Consider the following 21,088-nt stretch of genomic DNA (forward strand, 5'->3'; position numbering starts at 1 on the left):
GGCTGTTTGCTATGACAGATAGAGGAAAAAACTCCAAACACATTCTATTTTGGACTCAATATTTTATTTATTTGCATATATTTTTATTTTCCACACCTAGCAATATCTATTTATCATCCTTCTTGTGGGGAAAAACTTGACAAAGGCAATTAACTTACATTATATCAGGTATAAATTTGAACTTTACACTGTGAATTCTAAAGACCGTATTAGTAAGGTCAATCAACATAATGAAAATATAGCATATAACTGCACTGGTCTTTATGATTTTCCACAGAGGTCAAAGGGGGGAAAAAAAAACAAGTTCTAGGTGTGAAGTAATTCCTTATCATTTTTTAAAGAGCTATGATAGAAAATTAGCATATATCTTTATACATAAGAAATGTAAAGAAAGGTAAGAAATTATAAGCTAGAACACAAAACATCAGGGTTGTACATTATGTTATTATCAGTAACAGGCATGGTACAGGATCGTGGCAGCACTAAGATGTTAATAACATATCTGAAAGGGGAAAAGCATTTACAGGAGGCTTTCGTTCAGTTGTTTTCTAGGGTGTATCACCATCAGCTGGCTTCGTTGTCAGGAAATCAAACTATTACTCTACTTTGAAATTAAAGCAAATTACACATGTCAGCCCTAGATTTAAGGTTTTACTCAAATGATAAAGAAGATGGTTAAGACACAGGTTTAGCTATAAAAGAAGTCTCTTTTGCTAATCTCTTCCATTACTAAACCAGTTTTTAAGAGAAAGACTTTCATGTACTCCTTATTAGTCACTATAATCAGGCTAAAAACAAAGCAGCAGTCAGTATTAACGTAAAGGAAAATATTAAATCTTTAAAAAGGTGACAAATACTTTATGTTTCATGCTGCTGCTGCTGCTAAGTCACTTCAGTCGTGTCCGACTCTGTGCGACCCCATAGATAGCAGGCCACTAGGCTCCTCTTTCCCTGGGATTCTCCAGGCAAGAACACTGGAGTGGGTTGCCACTTCCTTCTCCAATGCATGAGAGTGAAAAGTGAAAGTGAAGTCGCTCAGTCGTGCCCGACTCCTAGCGACCCCATCATAATTTCTCAGTTACAAACGGATTACATATCAGTGATTACACATTTGTGGCCTGCTATTTCACATACCAAGGGGCAATTTCATGATGGAGTATCTCACTATTAACTGTCGAAGCAGTTAACTCAGCTTCTAAAAGTGTTCAGGTTTAGAGTTGGAGAGGAGCTTAGATATCTGAGTTGGTTGATATAATTTCAAGTTATAAAATAGTACCTAAAGAAAAAAAAAGTATTAACTCCCACACCTAGTCCATCATGCATATGTGCATAAGTGTGAGGAAGGTCTCAGAGCTGAGATAGGCATTTAAATTTCACTCTAAAAAAATTCCATAACATCACAGTAAAATAAACATTAGCAGAGACAACTGTGCAATATTTTTTTTATTGGTTGAAAGTAAAAGATGTTTTCTGAAATGTTACAATTACCAAGTCAAGCCTTCAGAAATGAAGATACTAGCATCTACCAAGATATTAAATGAAATAGAGACAAGATAAAACTTATGCAAAATAAGGCATGAATGGGTTCATAAGCAACAACTTTTATATTTGACACAATTCTTTGTTTTATATATTACTATATGTTTATTACAGTCTTTCTAAACACACTTTGAAAAAGGAAAGTAACAATCTCTAGTGTCTTGTAATTTAGACCAAGAGATAACCAGAACAAATAAAGTCACCAAATATTTGCCTTAGAAAAAAATACTGTATACATTCAACAGAAATAAACATGGATACATGATTCAAATTTGAACTTAAAAGGATTAAATAATTGGGCTGTAAGGCAAAATTCTTTAAAGACATGATATACAAGACTTCAAGGATCCTAGCTGTTCAGATGGCTGGACAATGTAGTCTAGGATTGCTAAAATTTCAAAAACATGTCCCCTTCTACTCTTTAAAGAATAAAGTTTGACATTCATTTTCATAAACCAATACTGAATTTCAGACATCGGACATTTCGGCTAGACAAATATATTTTGAAAAGCTTACACATTACAAGTTCTGGGACAGTGAGCGTGGGAAAACAAAGCACAGGTCTTCCTCTGCGGGAGCTGAAATCAGATCTCTTCAGTTGGGCAGGTCCACATTGCGAAGGATGAGGGCCACTCGGTTTGGAATGTACACCTATATCAACACAGTCGTGTCAGTGCATTTGAAAGAAACACTGGGCTTGATATCGTATCAAAGCGACTTGATATCATATCAAAGCATGATATTACAGCTCCCTTTACAATTCTACTGGCTCTGAGAAGGCTCTATTCGACAGTTCTGGCATTAAGACGCCTTTAAAACGATCACCGCTAGAGGGCTCCATACGCTTTACAAAAACCGATGCTCCCCAGACACAAAGGACAGAAACCTCCTTGGCGGCTCCGGTTCCGAACTAGCAGGTGGTGAAGGCAGGCTGCCCTCCAGGTCACAACGTTAGTCTAGTCAGGTAAATAAAAGTAACATACTAAAGACTGGTCAAGTCAGGACACTTATTATCTTTCTGGTTTGTGTTTCTCCTGTCATTTTAGGAACAAAACCTTAACGGTAATAGTATAAGGTTATCTTATGTGTATTTTAATCCCTGCCCCAATTTAAATCAGTCAAGAGGCTTGCCACTGATTGAAGGTGCAATCCACTTCTTTGCATGGCCTGCGGAGTCCTGACTCAGCTCCTTCTTGCATATGTGCAACTCCCCTCTCAGATATGCTCTTCACTTATCCCTTCTCCCTTTACCAGCTCTGGCCACAGAGCCTTGCGGGTCCTTGAACACACCACATCCTTCCCCTCCTTCCTCGCGATCTTGGCCTCTGCCTGGTCCCCTGTTCAGAACACTCTTTCCTGGGCTAGTTCCTTATCTCTTAGATCTTGAAAAACCCCAACTCCATGGAGAGGTGTCCTTTGACAACTCTAGATCTGATAGTGTCTCCATTTCATTTTCTATCACAGCACCATTTTTCTTCTATCTGAACATTTAACACACTTTGTAATTTTTTTTTTCCAAGTTTATGATCAACTCTTCCCACTAGACTATTAGGTTTACCAGGGTGGAGGCCATATGTCTTCATATTTCTAACTTTTAGTAGGTGCCAGTGATGACTAAACAAAAGAATGAATAAAGGAATAAGTAATTGTGGGATCAATATGTGTATATTTCACAAGATATTCTTTAATATATTTGCATCTAAAATAATTTTTATAAAACTGAGAAGTGATTTGAACTGCTTGATGCTTAACTGTGTGCTATTTTACACATAAGGGATTAATTACTATTAACAAAGCAGACAGTAAAAGTAATATTACATATTGCTGTCATCATTGTGAGAGTATCTCTCCATTTCTGAATTTGTGAATAAGGTACAATTTTCAGCTACTTTAACTGAAAACTTGACCAATGATTTAAAAGAAAAAAGAGAAAGACTTTTATAGTTTAGAACTAGAATGAAAGATGGGGGAAAAAAAAAAAACAACACAGAGCTTTAGGGAAAAAAAATAAAGAACAGAACAGCTGATTTTCACTGACTGAGACCACTGTATGCCCAGTGTATCTCAAGTCAGCAAATGAACACAACATTTTCCCACAAGGTTGCTGTGATAAAGACATCTTACAACTGTTTTTAAAAAATCAGATACATCAATACAGTTAATTTTGAATATTAATGATTAAAGCAGTTTTTAAATGATGGAATTTTGAAAAATTTATATTATGAATGCAATAACTAGAGAACAGTTTTTCTAATTTTGAATTAAAAGTAACAGTGACTTAGCACTGTCATCTGAGAAAAATGTCACACAAGCTAACAGTTTACTGGGTTCCTCACTGTCTCAGACTGGTATGCAATCCAGTACTTAACGTCCAAAAGATAAATATTATATCCTTGTGTTCATTAAGTGTGGGGAACTGTGTATTTCAATGCCATAATCAGTTTCCCTACAATTTACACATTGTTTTTAATGTCATATAGCTTTTAAACCACATCATGATTTAATGGCTAATATCTCTTCCATTCAATATTTTCTTTTTGACAGTGATAGGTAAGCTGTTATAAGATTGGCTCAACAAAAGAAAGCTGGAGCTACCCATGAACAAAGGCAGGACTATACCCAGGGGTCCAGACAGATCAAGTGCAAACTATGGCCTATTCCCACAATGACGCTACAGTCTAAAGCAACACAGACCAAAGCCAGAGAGGAGAAATCAAAGAAACCAACAGTCAGATTCAGTCAATTCCAAGTCTTCTCAAAACAGGCATGAATCAAGAGAGAGCAGTTCTGGGACTTCCCTGGCATTTCAGTGGTTAAGACTCTGTGCTTCCAATGCATGGGGTGTAGGTTCCATCCCTGGTTGTGTAACTAAGATGCCACATGTCAGAGTCAAAAAATTTAAAAAAAGAGAGAGATACCTGTTCTGCCTTACTCCATCTGTTTAGTTTAGGGAGTCATAGTAACTAGGTGTAAGCAGTCAGTGGGACAGCGGGTTATAATCAGAATGGTTCTGAAGTGTTAAAACCGAACACTGATTTAAATATCTCAGTAGCATGGGAGACTGAAGAAAAGGATTTCAGTTCTGTTTACCTTAAAACTATTTCTCTGGTATTTTTGACCCTATATGCAGATAAAGAGATTCTGATTGGCCCAAGTCTCCTGAGAAAGAAGCGGTAAAGCACTTGCCGGGCCTAGAACAAGGAGTGGCGGGCCCCTGCTCAGTGTGGCCAGGATAAACCCGGACGCTGCCTCACTCTCGTTCTGCATCTTACCGTTTCGGTATCCACCCTGATTTTATTACCTCATACTGATTTAATTAATGAAATATGAATAACTATAAGCTGATAATTTAGAAGCAATCTTACTGTCTGTGATCTCTGGTATTTTAGCTAGCCCAAATTTAAGAGTAAAACAAAGAGGGTGATGTAAGAATTCAAGGTTTGCAATGAATGCACCGCATTTCCTCTTTTGGCATTTAATTGTTCAAAAATGCGCTAAGAATTCTCTCTAAATGATGATGGCCATTTTATGTAAGGACCTTTATGATTACCAATTCCAGTCACACTTCGAGGCCGCTTAATACTATATGCTCAAAAACCATTGGTTGATAATTGTACAATATCATTAACAGGAATATTGTGTAATTATACTTTTTCACTGCAGTGTTAATTACCAGAATGTGTTCATGTTGCTTCAGAGCCCTTGCAGTATCGGCAATATGAAAAAATTTCCCCAAGCAAGAAATTTTTTTTTAACTATGGCTATTTATGAATTTTGGAGTTTTCTTCTTTATTAGAGTTCTGCATATATAAATCAATGTTCTTAGTAGTTAGGAAATGACTACCAATTATACTAAAAGACTTAAGATAATTAGAGCTAATTCTTATGATGAGACAATTACAACATAAACAATTTGGGGCTCTATAATTTAGTGCTAAGTATTGGCTTCTGTAAATCTCAATTTACAATTTTAATTCTATAAATAGTTTTGATTCCGATAGCAAAAGAAATATGAACATATTTTAAGTAGATTTAAATATAACTGCTTATATTTAAATATGAATATCTCATATTTAAGCTTATGTATACAGACACCATTTAGTATACACATCACAGATAGTATATGCTGATAAACATATTCATCATGCCCGTTACTAGTCACTAAGCCATGAACATTTTGGAGCTAGGATCATACAGTAAGAACATATGAGACAGTATAATGTAAAGTCATGAATTTTATTTTTTCTAGCTGTCTTTGTACTCTGTTCTTCACAAGGAATCAGAATGCCACAGTGTAATCTGGTTCATTTATTAAGAGAGTCAAAATGCATGCCATCTATGCAGTTATTTTGACTACATAATGACTTAATCACTACACCAACTATTACTATGGATTGAAAAAAAAAAAAACCAACAGAAACTGATCATACAATGATCTACTATATTATGCCATCTAAGCAAAGTATTATGTTGTTCTTGGGTCAAAATTGATTTACAAATATTAATTACATGGTTTTTGAAAACAGGTTATCAAAAATTTAGAAACAGCAAACTTAAAAATAATTTTCAATAAAAATACTTAAAAGGCAAATTTTAAAATGTTCTTATAAATTGTAAAGTTAGCAACTGTATAAATCATAGTGAAAACAGCATTTGTTGAAAAGGGCATTAGATCTTAACAATCTACATATATGTTTATCACAAATTATTTTGAAAAATAAAGATGACATAAAATAATTTTAATTTTCACATATATCCTTTAATTTATAAAATATTTTCTAAGGAAAAAACTTATTATAATTCATTATTTTGCATTAGGCTAAGAGAAAAGTGATCTAGTGAATATTTCTGTGTAGAAATACATATTTAGAAATATGAAAAAGAGAAAACTTTATGAATTAAAATTGATTTGTTTTAAAAAAAGCTAAACATTTTCATAATTCTTGGTAGAGCAAAAAACATTTCTCAACTTAATTTATATTTTCAATGCCTACAACTGAGGGGCAATAAAAAAGATACATCTATGTCAAACACCCTATTTAAACTAAAAATCTACCTTTGAATCACCAAATTTAGAATGGAAGTAAACAAATCTATTTCTTAAGATTAAGGAGATTTACTGGCAAAGTAATAGATGCTAAAAGTATTGCTTTATTCACATTTCACCATTAAGACTACTTAAGTTATTGTAAAGCAATCTAATTTATTTCAGGTTCAATCATCTCTGTGCTTTCATTTGTGCCATGGAGTCTGAATTTATGAATCAGAAAAGAAAAAGAAAGCGCCCTCGCCCCTCCTGGTTTACTGATGAAGTTACGGGTTAAATATAAGTTCCTATATCAGAAGCTAAAATGCAGAGAAATCATTATGCTAAAATGGAGTTTCCAAAAACTGCCAGTAAAGCAGAATGGAAAGGTTCTGCCTTATAGCTTCTTGGCATTTGTGAGATACTCCAACCTTAGCATATACATTTCAGCAGCAGTACACATGCAGTTCTCTGGTTTCACAGTTTTAACTGATGGAGCACATCAAGAAGATGCTGGGGTGGTACCTGCTGAACCTGCAGCATGTATGGCTATTTTAAGATTCCTTTGAGTTCTGTTTGTTGCTATCTTTGAAAACAGATTTGACACTTATTCAGCAGATCCTTTGGATTACTGAGCTTGCAAATTAAGCTTTGGCAAATACAGTGTGCTAGTTGTGATGGACAGAAATTTCCTGGAAAAGTTACATTTTTGTCTCCCCTTCCCTCTTTATTCTAGGCATGTGGGAGGCAGAAGGCAGGTCAAAAGAGACCTAAAACCTGACTGGATCCCAGCACATTATCCATCAGTTCAATAAAGAGTTCTGTTATAATGAGACATTCTTATACTAGATGTATATTTGAATCTTCAAAAGATAACTCAGGTTAGAAGGAATTTGTTTTATTGGATTTTCTGGTCTACTGGGGCCCCCTTATTTTATAAAAAAGAATTATTACATTGCATTAATATAAATTATTCAAAAATCACAATACCATAATGAATACTATGACTATTTTATGTACCCACACCTTGCTTAAGAAATCATCCCTAACCACCAACCCCTTTTTTTTTTAAATTGTAGTGCAGTTAATTTTCCAGGTGCCTTATTTTTTACATTAAAACCCATGATCATTTCATTTGGAATCTAAAGATTTATTTAAAATGAGTTATTCCTAAAGCACCTGTAGTCATCAAAAACAAGATGCTGCTGCTGGGAAGATAGAACTAATATTTACCTCCTGACCCAGTGGGATCAGAATTCTGTCACAGGTAGTAGTTAAGCTCTGCTCTATTTCTCATATGCTTGCACGGCTGTATCTCTCTACCTGTTATGGAGACTTATGTGACATTCTCCATTCCATCAGCTCATTTAGAACTGCACAGTCCATATTTGCAAGATCAATTTAATTAGTGCTTGAAAAGTAATCTGTCTGTGGCTGCCACTGGTTACTTGGCTTGTTTTAATTATGACAGAATATCTTTGCCCTTAAAAAATCAAAAGGATGTCAAGATATTTTCTGCCCAGCCTCAAAGATTGCAAGCCCTCGCCTAAGACGATAATTTCTCCAAAGTTGGGAGAATGTCCTCAAAGCATCTAGTGTCTTGGCACGCTTAGAATACCTAAATAAATATTGAACAGCCATGACAATAATAATTTAAAAATATATGTACAGCAGCGTTTTGCAGTTTCCCCAAAACTTGGCTGTGTTAATGAATTTATACCTAAGAATCTCTTGCTGTAGGCAGGATACTATTATTAATCCTTAGGCAAACTCAGGCACAAAAAGGTCAAATTACTCAAGTTCTCATAGCTGGTATTCATAAGTGGCGGACTGGCGACTTAACCCCAAAGCCCCTGCCATGACATTTTGTGATCTTTTCCCTGTATTACCAGGCTTCCTTCACCAACATAAACCTCTTTGGCTACATGAACCTTTAGGAAAGTTAGCTATGTAACCTATTTGCTGGCTGAAATTTCAAATTCCTTTCAGTCTATATCAACTGGTTCAAGTTTGGCTTTATCACAGTTGGGTGCTGCTTCTCCATGACCCCTCCTTATGAGCTCGGTCACCTTCCCTAACCCCTCAGGGGCCTCTAACTCTTTAGTTATTTCAGAGCTTTAAAATCATTTTCTCATTCATTTCAGAAACTATTTTTATCAGTCTTATTTTACATGTCAAAACTGAATGTTCTGACAACCACAGCAAGCATTCTGTGAAGAAAGAACCTGCTAGTACCTGTGAGCCCTCCCTCTTGAAAATACATATAAATTTGTGTTTCCATCTAAAGCCACATCAACATCAGCATCAATACCACCACCCTACACACACACCGAGGGTAACACTTAGGTCTCCAAAGGCTATTGGCTTTGCTCAGAGCTGATCATCAACAATTTAATCTTATTCATCTCTGCTGTTTTATTTCATGCTGCTGTCTTTGACATATATAACAGCAGCTTACAAAGTAAGGTGCTGTCACCATCCTGGGAGGTGGGAATATAGTAGCAAAAGGGCGGAGCAAGGGGTATCATACAGATTCTCATGTTTGATATTTACCTAATTTTTTTTTTAATGAAAGAATTAAACAGCAATGATAAAACTATACATTATGGGATACACCTTGGCCTTACATACATGAAACAAATCTTAATCCAAGTCCTCTCCTTGTGAAACAAGCAGAAAAAAAACTGCACTGAGACAGACAGGTAGAAGAGGGATGAGAAAGAAAGAGAGGGATACTTGACTAGTCACAGAAAGTGAAACATGTATAATACAGATGTGGACTTGGCCATAAATGAAGAATTTCTCCACCTATGCAGAATTTCTAAATTCTACATTACAATTTTTTTTATTGAAATATAGTTTCAGGTATACGGCATGATTCAGATCTTTTTATACATTATACTCCATTCATAGTTATAAAATATTGGCTATATTTTCTGTGCTGTACAATATATCTGTGCAGCTTATTTACTTCATAAATAGTATTTTGTACCTCTTAATCCCTAACTCTGTCCTGTTGCTACCCCTTCCTTATCCCCACTGGTAACCACTAGTTTATTCTTTATATCTGTGACTCGATTTCTGTTTTGTTATATTCACTTGTTTATTTTTTAGATTCCACATATAAGCGATCACAAATAGTATCTGTCTTTCTCTGACTTCTTTCATTAAGCATAATACCCTCCAGATCCATCCATATTGTTGTAAATGGCAAAATTTTAGTCTACATTTTAAAAAGAAATTCAATTTAGTAGTTTAAAGCAGTATCCTGTCATTGTGTCAACCTCACAAAGTAAAATTTAGTTAATATAAAACAACACTCTCCTCAGTAATACAAAGAAACCAGAGAATTCTATAACTAGAGTGAATTCACAGTCTTTAATGACTACATGAAAGAAAAAAAAAGGTATATACAGATTCTTTTAAGATGTTTAAAATGAAACTTTATTTGATAGTCCATAACACAGAAAGCTGCAAGAACAGAAGAAAAGGAAATTGTTGTAGAAAAGTTAGAAATATAATAGAAGGAAAGCTAAAACCTGGCTTCCTCTTATGTCTTGAGAAATAATTTTTAATCCTATTAATATTCAAATTTCCCCAACTGTCTGCTAAATATCCTTTACTATTTGTTTTTCCAAAACCCAGTGAGTCCAGCACCACACGTTGCATGTTTCCTTAGTGCGATCAAAATCCCTTCCCTACTCCCTGCCTTGTTTCCATGTTGCTTACTTGCTGAAGAGTTGTTTTCTTGGACAAAAAGGCATCACTTTGAAAATACAGAATAAATTTAAATGAAATGAAAATACCTTAAAACCTTACTTACCAAAAGAGAACAGGGACAGTTATTATGTTCAAAAGGTTCAGAGAAGAATTCGGTATTGTGGTCCAGTCTCTTGTGTCCTCCGTATTCTGCTGCATCTGAATCGAGCACAATTTTGTACGTACAGCTCTTAAGGAATTACAACAGTTCAGGAGTTGAATGAGACATTATATAATATGTCTGAGACAGGATTTAGTAGCAAGTATTCTGAACAATGTTAAATGATGATTTGTGCAATGTTCTCATTTCTTCTCTACTATTTCAGCTTCTCATGTTTGAAAGGGGCTCTGTAGGCTATCTAGTCCACACACCCACGGGACCTTTGTTATCCTTTTATCACAGCTTGGCACATGATCATCTATACCTATTAGTGAAGAATCTACTTTCTTCTTTCTGCAACCAACCAATTCCATTTTTTAGAAATTCTTCTCCATATTGAGCAGAATTTTGATTTTGTGAAAACTTTTTCCACCCAGAAAAGCCATAAAGAATAAGTTCAAAATACAGTAGCTTTCAAATATTTAATAGCTATGCTATCTCCATTGATCCTCTACATATATTACTAAATACTTGTTAAATAGAATCCGAGAACCTTCGATCATTTCTCACTTGATATGGCTGTTTCTCTTTTCCCGTCTCTGAATTCATTCTAGTTTGCTAGATCCTGGTTGACAAAGTGAGGAACACAGAAGTGAACTAAGGGTGCCTGTGTGTTCTGAAGACCAAGCACCCTTGGTTACAGACACATGCTTCTATTAATGCACAAGATCATGTAAACATACTGTCCATTATGCCACAGAATTCATGCTGTAATCATGTGATCTGCTACAATTTAACACCCGATTTTTCACAATGAACTATTTGTATGGGGTCGCTAAGAGTCAGACACAACTGAGTGACTTCACTTTCACTTTTCACTTTCATGCATTGGAGAAGGAAATGGCAACCCACTCCAGTGTTCTTGCCTGGAGAATCCCAGGGACAGGGGAGCCTGGTGGGCTGCCATCTATGGGGTCGCACAGAGTCGGACACGACTGAAGCGACTTAGCAGCAGCAGCAGCAGTATTGTATTTATTTAACTTATATGTGCTTATTTAACTTATATGCAGAGTACATTATAAGAAACGCTGGGCTGGATGAAGCACAAGCTGGAATCAAGATTGCCAGGAGATACATCAATAACCTCAGATATGCTGATGACACCACCCTTATGGCAGAAAGTAAAGCAGAACTAAAGAGCCTCTTGATGAAAGTGAAAGAGGAGAGTGAAAAATTGGGTTAAAGCTCAACATGCAGAAAACTAAGACCATGGCATCTGGTCCCATCACTTCATGGCAAACAGATGGGGAAACAGTGGCTGACTTTATTTTGGGGGGCTCTAAAATCACTGCAGATGGTGATTGCAGCCATGAAATTAAAAGACACTTGCTCCTTGGAAGAAAAGTTATGACCAACATAGAATATTAAAAAGCCGAGACATTACTTTGCCAACAAAAGTCCATCTAGTCAAGGCTATTGTTTTTCCAGTAGTCATGTATGGATGTGAGAGTTGGACTATAAAGAAAGCTGAGTGCTGGTTTAAAGAATTGATGCTTCTGAACTGTGGTGTTGGAGAAAACTCTTGAGAGTCCCTTGGACTGCAAGGAGATCCAACCAATCTATCCTAAAGGAAATCAGTTCTGAATGTTCATTGGAAGGACTGATGCTGAACTGAAATGCCAATACTTTGGCCCCCTAATGCGAAGAGCTGACTCATTTGAAAAGACCCTGATGCTGGGAAAGATTGAAGGCAGGAGCAGAAGGGGACGGCAAAGGATGAGATGGTTGGATGGCATCACCAACTCAATGGACATGAGTTTGAGTAAACTCTGGGAGTTGGTGATGGACAGGGAGGTCTGGTGCACTGCAGTCCATGGGGTCGCAAAGAGTTGGACACAACTGTGCAACTAAACTGAACTGACTGAGTTGACTGAGTATTGTATTTATAACAAAAGAACAGCTATGGTTACTATGTTCAAATTTATATCAGAATGCCTAGAAATACTTGGTTAAAAAATCTACAAGTAAATATACATGGATATTTAGAAATTTAAGTTTCTTCTAGCTTAAGGAGGGAGACAGATGGGTGCCTAGGTGCTTTGCATTTTCCTGGTATTTAATCTCAGAAATGTTTGTATATTTTTATTACAGCAAAAGCTCCCACATTTAAAGTACATGGGGATAAGAAGCTATGACTATCATTTTCATTCCTAGACCTTTGTTTAAGAGATGCAGATAGTTGCACTATAGGAATTTTGCTGGGAGTGGTGACTCCATTTCAGTCAATCCAGGTCAGTCTACTCGAATGCAAATCTAGACTAACAATCAGCATGTTAATGAGCTTAAAGCAGAGGGAAAGGGACAAAGACTGAGTTCAAAAGGTGACTACAGGGCACAAGCACATTCTAAACATACTCACAGGACTTGAGCATGTGATTTATTTACTGGAGAAATAGGGACAGGATAGTGAGAACAAATCATTAGAGACATGGTAAATAAATGAAGCCCGGTGGTATGAAAGGAACTACTAAAAGAGAAGCTTAGCTTTTGTTCTTCATCCTAGTTCATTAAATACTTGCAAGAATCTTCAAAAAGCATTAAACAAAAACAAAAAGAGTACAATACAGTTGAGAGAATAAAGACCTAGAATCCATTCTGAAACACCTTCAGAAATACATCCGTTCAGAAATACTTTCTCAATTATTAAGTTATTGGTTAACAACATAGATTATTGGTAGTAGTGACTGAAGAAAGGAAACATATCATGAAAAGCACTGATTCCCGACCTGTGGGTGGATGGTCACTGGCCATTGTGTTATCATAAGAGTCTCACAGAATAAGTAATTACCTTATTATAAGGGCCTGGGATTCTATATATACCTGTGTGAAGACTAAATAATGTGTTCTTATACCCATTTGGTACTATATTTCAAAGAATGTGCACTTTTTTGATTAATATGACATAGAGGCTTTTCAAAAGTCACAGAATTTATAGTAAGTTTTTTGCCTATATATTTTCTCAGTGAAGGATACTGAAAGAGCAATTGTTATATAAGGATCGATATATTTTTGACATTGAAAGGGATTATCACACTGAAAATGGTAAGAATCTACTCACTTAATGTATATAATTTATAGCTTTAAAGGAAAAGCCATAAAGTTTCAAAATATCAGTTTAGACCTATTTCTCTGATCTATAATTTAAAGCAAAAATTCTGCCATGGCTACTTTGGAATTACCCAGTCCTGTGTCTATATTACCCAGGGACTACAATAACTTCCTTTAGAAAACACAACCCTTAATTCCAGAAATTCCAACAATTTAAAACACTAGATTAAAAGTAATGATTGTGACAGAGCTTTATAATTGTAAATTACTATATTGTTTAAGAATCAGGAAACCCCATCTTTTACAAACACTGCTTAGAGTAAACATTTCTAAAACGGTTATCTGGGCATCTGGATTTTTGTTTTTCTCTTCTCATTCAGGCATTCCCTCACTCCCTCTTTCTCATGTACACGCAGACACACACACAGATTACACACATGACGTGGGACCCACATAGCATCAACACCCCTACGGAGCCCTGCCCTGTCTGCCACTAAAGAATATCCCTCTGAAAATATAACTCAGAACTAGTTTACCCTTAAACTGTCTTCTTCATAGGATTTCCAATTCCACAGTAGATAAATTTAGCAGGACATCTCAGCACCTCCACGTCTCTGTTATTCATAGCTGCCTCACTACATCTAGCAGAGTGCCTTCTCATTATGGCTTCTCAGTACATCTCTGAAACTGATATTCAGGATGACAATTCTGATTCATGAAGAAAGGCCAAATTACATGTCTTATATTTTATATTAGAGGAATGTAGAAGAAATTATTTTTCCCATTCACTTAATAAATACACACATGTAGGAGGCTCTGTGCAAGATATTAAAAAAATGACTAAGATGTAGTTTTAGTTTATGTGCAAGTCATAGCCTGTTAAGGGGAGATTAGAAACACATATGAATGTCCATAAATAAAGCAGAAGGCAATATTCAGTGAGAGGTACAGCCAAGGAGAGAAGGCAGGATTGACAGTTTATAAACAAAAAAGCTTTGAAGGATGGCTAGACTGTTCAGATTTATTTTATAATTAAGTGTGAGAACGCTGAAGCTTTGTGAGAAAGGTTATGCTAATCAAAAACAAACAACCAAAATTAACCTGAAGGTTGAGGGTAGAATAGAATGAACAAGGGAAAGACTAAGTCAGAAAAACCCGCCAGGAATCTAAGAGTGGTGGTTAAACTTGGATAGTACAAAAGGAGAGACATATATAAACCAATGAGGTTTTTTTTGTATGTACAACTGATGGTACTCAAATGGGAATCTGATGCTCAATTTGAGGAAACACTTAGAAGGGGAAGAGTTGTGCCCAAAGGCACACAGTAAGTTTCGTGGCAGAGCTGGGATGTAGACACAGGTCAAACATAGACTTAATTACCCTACTCTCCACAAGTGGGTGCCTGTTTTATGCCAAGAATCAGGCAGAGTGTTTTTGTTGGCAGTTTCTTTAATTCTAATTTTGAGATTCTAAGCATATAGAGGCTGGAATGAATGTGGCATGAATTAAAAAAAAATAAGAAAAAAGGATAAAGTGATATCCTAGTGTTTAATTAAGTTTAAAAGATTGGTGCTAAAGGACTGTAATTCTTAACGTTACTTAAGGAGTCTGAATATCAGGTTTGCATCTGTTCTAGATCAATTTCTTGCTCAGTTGGTTCATTTGATCTGTTGTTTGGGGAATACAGAATGTACTTTGCTCAATTTGGGAAAATAGAGCAGGGAAAGAATGATAAAAATTTTATGGAGATTTTTTAAAAAGGAGATCAAATAGATCCCTATCCATTTGGATATCATTTTAAAATATTTTGATTTCTTCTTATTTTAAATTCAAGAGCTTCCTAAGTATTTGATATATCTATCAACAGGTTGAAGTTGATAAGAAGTTTTAAACATTATTTTATAATCTATGTCCTTAAATTTGAACCAAGAAAGAGCCATGTTCTGAAGACATGTACTAATAAGATTAAAGAACAGTGAAGGCATGAAGACTCTTAAATTCAATGGCTCTTCAAATACTTCAAAAGCTGCTGTGTTTGCTCAGCCACTTGATAAAGTGTCTGTTCAAAGTATAAGGATTTTGATGTAAGAAGTACTATCATTTATACCATTCTGCACTAAACTCACTTCACTCCTGCTGATGAAACTAGGGAAATTTATTGTAAGGTTCAAACCCTGAGGTTTCAGACTGAGTGACAATAAAAGAGGTTCTCTAGTGAGTAGATGACCATAAAGATGGCAAAGCTGGTAAGTCACCATATATCTTTAAATCTAAGACACCATCGATTTTAAGATGAATTATTTTATACGACTGCACTAAAAAGAAAAATATCACTACCATGCCAATCACTGTAAGACATATCCCAGTTGATGACATGTTAAAAAATGTACACTTAGATCATATGAATTTGGTATGATATTTTCAGATATGACTCTTTTAATCAACCCACCCACAGTATTATGATTGCAATAACTTTTGGGAGTTAAGTGACCCTAGGAGAGAGAATGTATTATCAAAGGCAGAAAACATTAGGTACAAAATTCTAAGGAACTGTAAACAAACATCTGGTAATCTAAGAATAGGTGGTAGAAAATAAAAATAATTTCATGTTTTTAACAGTCTAAAGATAACTAGCCAGCACAAGACTTGCCTCAGTGTTCTAACATAATGTTCCTCCTTTTATGCTTCATAAATTGAATTTAATTTATTGCCAACCACAATTCACAAATCTTGTATAGCTTTTTGGCTGTATAGCATCTCAAATAGATCTGCCCCTCTATTTCATAAGTATACTTAAACCCTACCTCATTTATTGTCCTGAACCATAGACCAGGTCATAAATGACAACCTTTAGTTTGCTCTCTCTGGTCTCCTTCCAAATACAGAAGTAGCAAAAACTAGTGCTGTGCTGCTGTATATTTTATGGATGTATATGTGTGTTAGAGTGAGGCAGGTGCGTGTGTGTGTCTGATTTAGGCATTTCTGTCTTTAGCTTTGTCAACTAGAATATATAGCGACTTAAAATTCACCACTGGAAATAAGTTCTGATATTTTCATTATTTGTTTGAAACTATTTTATGGCTGTGGGCATTTATGAGTATATTACTTTCAATAGACAATATCCATTTAGCTTTTTTTCTCTACCTAACTTTAGTTTTAAAAAACTTCTACAATATTATAATATTGCTAAAATAAAAGAGGATAATATAAAAATAAATAGGAAATTTACTACTGAATATAGTCAAAGTATATTTTAAATTATAATGAAAGGCAAATGGAGCTTCCCTTTAAGGGTACAATATATTTTTTAAAGTTCTTATTAGTTTACATTAAAATTTTATTGTCTTTGCAAAAAGGATCAAATTCAATATAGCAGCTATATATGAATTCAAGTTTGTGAACACTATCTTCATTACAAGTTTAAATGACAACCACATGTTTTAATTAAATGCAAAACAAAAGTATATTTATAGTATAGTTTAGGATCTGCTTCTTTCATGAACAGGTTTCTGACTGTAGCCTAAAAAATAAACTCTAGTCCATGCAAATTTACTTCCTTAATTATACATTCTTAGAAACTGTACAATGCAGAATAGCAATAAAACAAACTCAAAGGAGGAGGGACTCAAATATAATCTACCACATTAATTAATGGATTGCTATGCTTTTTGAAATGCATTTGCACGCAAATTATTAGTTTATTCTTAGGCATGCTTAATGACACACATCAGTAACAGCAAATCAAATGATAATATAAAATATTGAGCACTACATATTTCTCTATGCAAATAAGAATATTATTCTAAATACTTTACAGGATTCTTTGACTAACCTAATTAGGAACTTTTCTTTGTCCTAGAAGATTATATAATTGAACTAAAAAATGTCATTTTTTTTCTCAGTAACTCAAGAAAAGAAAATAACAAAAAAATATGCTTACACTTATAGACTAACTACCCTTTAAAACTGTTGCTCTTTGTCTGTGCCACTAACAATTACCCAAGGGTAGTGGTTTAGTTGCTACATCCTATCCAACTCTTGGGACCCCATGGATGGTAGCTCACCAGGTTACTCTGTCCATGGGGTTTCCCAGGCAAGAATACTGGAGTGGGTTGCCATTCCTTTCTCCAGGGGATCTTCCTGACCCAGGGATTGAAAGCTGGTCTCTTGCACTGCAAGCAGATTCTTTACCAACTGAGGTACCAAGGAAGCCCCAAGGATTATCCAAAGAACTTATAAATTCAATTATTTGATGAAGCAATATTAGCTAGTGAGAACTGCAAAAGAGAAAAACAACAGATTTTTATACATCTTTCAAACACATGCTTTCTCATCAAAATGAATTTTGATCATGCAGATGCAACATTTTTTACAAATATATTGTGGTTTTGAACTCAATTTTAACATAGGCTATAAAGAAACATCTTCACTCAAACTTATGTTAATACAGCCTTTAATTGAGTTCTATGCAATATATATAAAGGGAGAAGATCATTGGAAACTTCAAAATTCCTGAAAAATAATGAGAATTGCAAGCATAAGTAAGCATCATCTAAGCCATTTCATGCAGACAGATAAGAATAGGAGAAAGCTTCCTACAACAGTAAAATACAGTGGGTGCATGGCTTTGGGGCCCAACAATTACATTCTAGTCTGAGTTCTTAATTACCTACCATGTGTCTTCCAGCAAGTTACTGAATTTCCTTAAAGCTAAGTTTCTCATTGTTAAAATCGGCATAATATATCAACGGGTAACTGTGAGGATTCACAGAAACAGTGTACATCAAGTGCTTAACAGAGTCCCTAGCATTGGGAGAAGTGCCCAAGTTATTAACTGCTCTTTATATTATTATTATTATTATTATTGGCCCTGGACCATTTAAACTGCTAGCTTAAGTGATCAAAACTAAAAGTATGTCAACTTATTCTCTTACTTTTTAATCCAACTTGGCCTTTTCTTTCTTTCTGACCTTCATTCCCCTTCCTTTCCCCCATGACTTTATTCTCACTAGAATCTAAACAATTTCCCTGTTATTTAAAAAGATTGAACAATGAAGCTTAACTGGACAGTACCTTGGCCTCTTTGAAGACTACACACTTAAAATTTTTATTTTATTTTTTTATAATGATCCTCATGCTTTTGAGAAAGACTGAGAAGACTACTCTGAACATCCTAACTGAAAATTAAATACTTCCCTGGTGGCTCAGTTGGTAAAGACCCTGCCTGCAATGCAGAAGACCTGGGTTTGATCCCTGGGTTGGGAAGATCCCCTGGAGCAGGGCATGGCAACCTACTCCAGGATTCTTGCCTGGAGAATTGCACAGACACAGGAGCCCCCGTCCTGTGCAATCCCACAGTCCATGGGATTGCAAAGATTCAGACACGACTGAGCGACTAAGCACACAACACACCCTCTTGCAATTGCCCCAATTTTTCAACATATATTATCTACTTTTATCATCCTATAAATTTAATTATTATATTTTTTCTCTTTCTTTAATTTAAATAAATCTCTATAAGGGAGTTGTCCTTCCCTACACACCCCTCCTCCCTCTACCTAGGACCTGGATTAATACCTGGCATATTTACTGAGAGGATCTTCTTTGCATTATTTTCCTACTGCAGTGTCCTCCCTGGGTTTTGATCTATGCGTACTTTTGCTAAACTGTAAGAAATAATTTAATACTTCTTCAGTCATAAAAAAACAACCTTGAGTTTCTTCCCTTGTTTTATCTGTACAGATCTGTACAATATAACTTCTAACACAATGCCACTTCATTATAAAGTTTTACTTGAGACATTTTAAAAGATTTCTCTTTAGAATAGTCACAACAGTTAAACAAATGCATGTCAGCTTGAAGCAATTAGTTCTCAAGTGAATAACTGATTGGTATGAGCCCTGGAGATAGACATTTTATCTAATTCTTAGTTGAAGTGGGTAAATGATTACATGTTCAGTAAAGCTGACACATATTCAAAGACTTGTATTATCAACATTACTGGTGTGCTTTCTTTATACAGATGACTGAACTTAAGCATTGAACATCATAGTAACTTGTGAAAACCATATGCTGCTGCTGCTGCTGCTAAGTCGCTTCAGTCGTGTCCGACTCTGTGCGACCTCATAGACGGCAGCCCACCAGGCTCCCCGTCCCTGGGATTCTTCAGGCAAGAACACTGGAGTGGGTTGCCATTTCCTTCTCCAATGCATGAAAGTGAAAAGTGAAAGTGAAGTCGTTCAGTCATGTCCGACTCTTAGTGACCCCATGGACTGCAGACTACCAGGCTTCTCTGTCCATGGGATTTTCCAGGCAAGAGTACTGGAGTGGGGTGCCATTGCCTTCTCTGGTGAAAACCATATATATACACATATATAAGTACATTTTATATATATATATATATATATATATATATATATATATATATATATATAAAATTTGGCAAGGCCAGGATATGCACTTAGGTATAATATTTTCTATCACTCTAACACCATCTGCCAGTTAAAGTCTGCAAAGTAAATGAACATTAAAATACTTAACCATTTGAAAGCTGATTCATTTAGTGTTGGTAGTAGAAACATCCTTTTGATATATTTGAAGTCAGAACTTATTAGCATTAATGAATCATCAATACATTGGTGCACACCAATATTCTTGTGAGGGAAATCCCTTGGACAGAGGAGCCTGTTGAGCTACAGTCCATGGGATCATAAGACACGGACATGTCTTAGTGACTAAGAACCACCGCTACCATAGTCAATATATATGCTTCTTTGTATTTTAATTTTTAAGATCAAATAGAAAATCTAATACCTTAGGGCTAACTCGGTGCTTTAGAAAGGTAAATGAGAAGGGGCTGAGCTAGCTTCCCTTGAGAAAGTGTCAAGCGAAGCCTACTGGAGTTTGTGGATGTGTGTGTATGTGCCCAAACATGCATCATTATGCCCAGTCATTCCTGAGCACTTCTGGGCACACAGCCCATGCCTATCAAAATTTTCCCTAGGTTAAGCATTGTGAGAGGAAAGGTTCAAAGTAAACATTTCTCCATAGGCATCAAAAACATTGAGTGAAAGAGCTGTAAACTCACATTATGTGATTGTTAATATATGTGTTTCCCAGGGGTATAATAAATCTAGTATAGTACTTTACAAGCATCTATAAACCCATCATATTGGTTTAATCTTACTAGGCAGATGTGGAAGAGAATTACACATGGAAAGAGTAAGCTGCTGAGTTGTTTTTGCAAAGTGCATTTTTGTACAATTCAAAACAAAATCATCAAATGTTTTGGCTGTGATAGTCAAACATAAAGATAACTTACACAATTGAATGAGTAAAAACTCTGGCACATTTTGAATCAAATTCTATGTAGACTTAATTATTTATTTTTATAGTTATTTAACAAGTATTGCATTTTAAAGGTCAGTTTTCATTACAGTCCCAAAGAAGGGCAATGCCAAAGATTATTCAAACTACCACACAGTTGTACTCATTTAACATGCTAACAAGGTAATGCTCAAAAATCTGCAAGTGAAGCCTCAAGAGTATATGGACTG

At 35.4% G+C, this 21,088-nt stretch overlaps 1 protein-coding gene across 1 annotated transcript in view; it reads right to left on the minus strand.

Annotated features, from left to right (window-relative positions):
• Positions 1-42: 42 nt before the first annotated feature.
• Positions 43-21,088, minus strand: part of GBE1 (1,4-alpha-glucan branching enzyme 1) — a 315,992-nt gene continuing 294,946 nt past the window's right edge. The window contains exons 15-16 of the mRNA XM_061431417.1: positions 10,389-10,506; positions 43-2,190 (exon numbers count right to left, since the gene is read on the minus strand). Of these exons, the coding sequence (XP_061287401.1) occupies positions 2,134-2,190; positions 10,389-10,506 (175 nt within the window). The 3' untranslated portion in view covers positions 43-2,133. The remainder of the gene's footprint in view (positions 2,191-10,388; positions 10,507-21,088) is intronic.

This window comes from Bos javanicus, chromosome 1 (genome assembly GCF_032452875.1).
Source record: "Bos javanicus breed banteng chromosome 1, ARS-OSU_banteng_1.0, whole genome shotgun sequence".
Taxonomy (NCBI): domain Eukaryota; kingdom Metazoa; phylum Chordata; class Mammalia; order Artiodactyla; family Bovidae; genus Bos; species Bos javanicus.